Raw genomic sequence first — 5,000 nt, 5'->3', positions numbered from 1 at the left:
AAATAAGCAATGTTATTCCACATGTAAATCCATTTTTTTTTTTTTTTTTTTACGGCTAATAAAACTAAGAACTACTTTATAAGATATCAGGAAAATTTAGGACAAACAACTATTTGTAGTTTCCCCTCTATTACTATTGTGTCACAAAAAGACTTGACATCTACTCAGTATTTATTTTTACAAAAATCTTGTAAAACCCTCGAGACGTTGACAGAGTTGTATGTGAGAACAAGGAACGACAACTCTGGGTAGAGATTGAGTATTTGTCTCATTCGGAGTATCTTGGATTTTTTCCACTTGGGAGCAGTTGTGTTGTTTTTGGATATCATGATGAGAAACAGATTTCAATAAAAAGAAATGTCAATGATTAAAAATCTGAATTGTGGACACTATTTTCAAATATATAATAAAAACAACTATACATGTCAAAAGCTGTACTACACCCCATGTCAACCCCCAACCAATATCCGCCCGTGGGCCGTAGACCCTCGGGCTGATATTGGAGTCTCGGTTCGAGATATGGGGTGTGATATCAATTTTAACAATGTATCATTCCCTGTATAAATAATCGATACAAAACATTTTACTGCAACATCAGTAAACGTGAAAGCACTTTTTTTTTTCAAAAATGAATCATGAACATAGAAACAATAAAATTAGACAATGCAGAACTGTAAACGAAACACGTTGAGTTAACAAATGGTACCCACTATTTGTTGACACCTTGTTCGTTAAAACTGTTGAAGTAGGTGGTTTTGTAGTGGTAGATGTTGTTTTGTCCATGACTTGCGCTGTACAGTCCACATTGTGAGGCCAGTCACACTGATTATTGTTGATGTTAAATTCTAGATTTGGCGAACAATGATTTATGAATGATTGCCCATTAAAACACTGAACGTACTTGGAACAATCATACGGGAATCTGTAATAGCCGTCGGGAGAACTGCTACAGTCTAAAATATAGTAAAAGTGAAATAGTTAGACATTAACAGATACATGAATTAAAAATTCGATCATCAATAGAATAGATGATTGATTGATTGATCTTTTCCGTCACACTCAACATTTTTTCAGTTATCTGGTGGCGCTCAGTTTTTATTAGTGAAAGAGAGAACCCAGACACAATGTACCTGAGAAGAGACCACCGACCTTCCGAACACATCGAACCCGCGCCGACAGAGGTGAGAGGCCGTGTGATTTTGAGCGCGATGCTATAACCACTCGGCCACGGAGGCCCCTCAATAGAAAAGTAAATGAAGGGTAGCGGTGTTTCAATCATCGATTATAATCGAAAATCAGTCGATTGTTGGCACATTCTAAGTGCTCGATTATAAAAAATTGTATTCCAATGAATCTGTTTTTTATAGATTTTGTTTTTTCGACGACTGTAGTGTTTTAAGAAAAGTCCAACCGTGACCTTTCTAATAACTTAAAGGAAAAGGTAACCCTATAACCACATTGTTGCTTTGATGAATAAAGTATAACTTACTGATATCGTAAATGACAGTCTATAATAACAACAACCCTTGCTTAACGATTAAATCAATATTAATCTATCATATATTTTAAATTACCCGCCGCTAAGAGTTTAATTTATGACGTCACATCGTCGGTTCCGGTTTATTTCATCAGCAACACTGTAAATATGACAAGTCACGAACAGTTAAGTTTGGAGCCATATAGGTTTGAGCCCTTTTTTTTTTTCGCAAGAAGAAATTGAGAAAAGAAGACGTTCTGTCGAGTCGAAGACCAGGCAGACGGTACACTTTTCTTCATACGAATGTCTCGATCGAACCTCAATTTGTCATTACACAAATGATGGGACCACAGTTTACATATATGGTCTTTTCTTTTCAGATAACTTGGTTGGTTCAGGATTTGAAAAAAAAGAGAAGTTTTTCACATCTCCTCTTTGCATTAGTGCAATTTAAAACAGCTTGACACGAAGGCATCAACCTATTTATTCGCAAAACCTACCACATGCACATCTTTGACGACCTTAGAATCTCTTCAAAACCGAAACAGGTGGTCTGACGTCAAAATTATTGATTTTTGTGGTCTTAGTTTTCAAATTAGTACTGAAGCTTATCTAGGCCGTATATCAACAGAATAGTATGCAGGGATGTGCCTGAATTCCTCAGAAATCAGAGGAAAACTGGTCAAAAAGGGAGGAAAACACCCCACCCTACCTGGAAATATATAATTTTCTGCCACTTTAGATCAAATCCAGAGTGTTTCATTTTTTCGAAAATTGGGCAAATCAGATTTCCTCTGAAAAGAGGAAAAATCACACTCCTGAATGGCAAATCTTTATCATATCATTAATCCTATCATTTATCACGTAAATTTTGGGGGGGTTGCCTTCCCCTTTAAACTTTTGTTTATCGTAATGGCTACCATGGAAGCGAAAGACAAAGGTTAATATCCATACCCAGGAAATAAAGCATGTTTGCATAGTCGGGAAAACATACTTCGGATTCAGATATATAAACAAAGGATCATCCATCAAAGAGAATCTTGATACAACAAAGTTCTAAGTGTCTAAGTTGTTATTTATACATGTAACTTGCAGCGAGCGCTATTTTTAAATACCGTGTAGCGGGTTTTGTTCCACGGGTCTAAAATTTGGCCATTTGCTGGCTCAAAGGTATGCTAAAAATTTAGTGAAATAAATTTTGGCGGACAAGGAAAAGTTATTTCTCTTGCAAATTCTTAAGTCGCCATGGGGTGCATATTTGGCGAGTGAAATTTGGCGGAAAGCTATCTAACCGTTAAAATAAGCCAAATTTAGCACCCCGCGGAAAAAAACCCCGCTATACGGTACTATTGGCGCGCATAGCCAATCGAATACGAGGATGTAAGATAGTATGAATGAATGATTGTTTGTTTAGTCACGTGGTGTCGGCTGTTTAGTCACGTGATGTATGTCGACCTTTTGAACTAAATGCCAATCGAGTAATTAATATTCATACTAACCTCACTCATAATAAAAGACAAGTTCCCGCCGCTTTCATTAACCCCATGCGATATTACTGAAGTGCAACCTTCACGGTCACTCCAGAGGCGTTGAGAAATAAAAACTTGATTTTATATTACTGGAGTCCTGGTAAGATTTACACTTACTTGTATTATTCTATTCTATTGATAATTAATTTTCATTGGCAGCGTAACCTAGGATAGCGTGTTCTATGTGCTGTTAATGTAATGTATGTTTAAATGTCCAATGTCTAAATATCTGTTTAAATGTTGTGCAAGTGTTTTATGAGTTTTGAGAGTTTGTGTTTTATTGATAAATATATTTTTTTCCCTTACACAATAAAAATTGGGTAAGAACCAAGAACAACAACTTGTGTTATCTTGGTTGGATCCTGCTACATTAATAAAATGAATCTCTTTCCTTATTTTTCTTTGCTCAATTTTAATTATGCCGTATCATTGTATGATAATGACATGTAACTTTGAAATACAGATATTAACTGAAACAAACGACAAAATTCTAATTTTTGGCGTGTAGACCCTTTTTTTAAAAAATACATAGTAAAAAAAATACATATATACAGAAAATATTATTTGCACTTTTTCAGCATTAGAAACAACAATTATAATATAAACGTAGAAAATATTCATTTACATTTTTTCTGTAGTTCAATGATTTATTATAGAAATCCTAGAATCGCTCAACCAATAGCTTGAGTGCTAATGGTCATCAAAATTCATAGGAATGTTTGCCAAAGCTTGGGGATGACCCTGTTAGAGATTGCCAATCGAATCTGGCAAAAAAGTTGTACCAATTTATAAGCGGGTCAATGGCAAATCCCTCCAAAATAACCTTTAACGTATAACCGACTTACAGTCGAGTATATACGGTAGTTTTTGAATGGTAAAAAGTTAATGTTCTTACCAATCCATATACCACTTGTCTTCCAACTGATAACTGGAAAGCCTTTTACTATACGGTCATAAAATTTCATAGACAAATTGATTATCACTGATGGATGACCCCTATTGGTATTCAAGTCAAAAAAATTTAACATATGGGGAAAGGTGCCAAATGTTTTGCAAACATGCTTTGTCTATAATCTAATTTTGCAATAGATTTCCGAACATAGTCATCAAGAATAACTGTTTCAGGTGCTGCTGGATGATGAAACGCAGCGAAACAAAGCATTAGTGTGCATTCTTGACGAGCATCCATAACACCTAAAGTTCTTTTCTTATGTGTTTATATATTGGTTTGCATGTTGTTTTACGTTGTTGTTGTTTTCACTCATGAAGAGATATCATCAGCTTTAGGTGATGTAATATGGTGCTTTTATAGAAAGTAACTCAGTTTTACTCACTTGGCTTGTACAAATCTAACTACACTTTGCTTAAAAATCTGTATGCATTGAACAGTTGAAACACCAACCATTACAGTCATTCTAATCTACTTAAGAAAATTCTAAATATGATCATCAGTACAGCAGAAAAACAATGGGGGGGGGGGGGGGTTAAAATACAGTTGGTTATGGTCCTATAGAATTAACTCGTTTTAAAGTTGAGGATATTCTCACCAACAGATGTCCCTTGGATCCCGGAATCTGGATCAGTTCCGCTGCTGCCTGCTGATGTTATGTTTGAAGATCCCATAGTTGACAATGGGATGTGCGTTGATGGAGGAGTGACAGAAACACCCGCCTCCGCTGCCTCCAGAGTTTTTTTCATCACTGTGGATAATGGGTACTTCCCATAACTACATATGTTGTTAAAGTCATCGAAGTCCAGGGCCCATATCATGGCGCCTCCTAATTTTTTCTTTATTACTTGGTCGTTAATCTATGAATAAAAATCTTACATAATAATTATTCCTTATACATAATTATATACTAATAATGCTGGTGATTGCGAGTGCTACTTAATTGATCAAAGGGGTACATGTACACTGTATATGTACATGAAATTCTAAATTTCATAATTAAAGCATGGGAGAACACTTGTATAATGGTATGAAATTCATAATG

At 35.4% G+C, this 5,000-nt stretch overlaps 1 protein-coding gene across 2 annotated transcripts in view; it reads right to left on the bottom strand.

Moving 5' to 3' along the window:
* Positions 1–5,000, bottom strand: part of LOC125669708 (chitotriosidase-1-like) — a 20,472-nt gene that overhangs the window by 1,860 nt on the left and 13,612 nt on the right. For both annotated transcript variants that reach the window (XM_056161954.1, XM_056161953.1), the window contains 2 exons: positions 4,554–4,815; positions 1–953 (listed from right to left, as the gene is read on the bottom strand). The exon at positions 1–953 is cut by the window's left edge and continues 1,860 nt beyond it. In XM_056161954.1, the coding sequence (XP_056017929.1) occupies positions 634–953; positions 4,554–4,815 (582 nt within the window). In that variant the 3' untranslated portion in view covers positions 1–633. The remainder of the gene's footprint in view (positions 954–4,553; positions 4,816–5,000) is intronic.

The sequence above is a fragment of the Ostrea edulis genome, chromosome 4, assembly GCF_947568905.1.
Source record: "Ostrea edulis chromosome 4, xbOstEdul1.1, whole genome shotgun sequence".
Taxonomy (NCBI): Eukaryota; Metazoa; Mollusca; class Bivalvia; order Ostreida; family Ostreidae; genus Ostrea; species Ostrea edulis.
The sequence above is the reverse complement of the archived record's forward strand: the minus strand, read 5'-3'. Positions and strand labels throughout refer to the sequence as shown.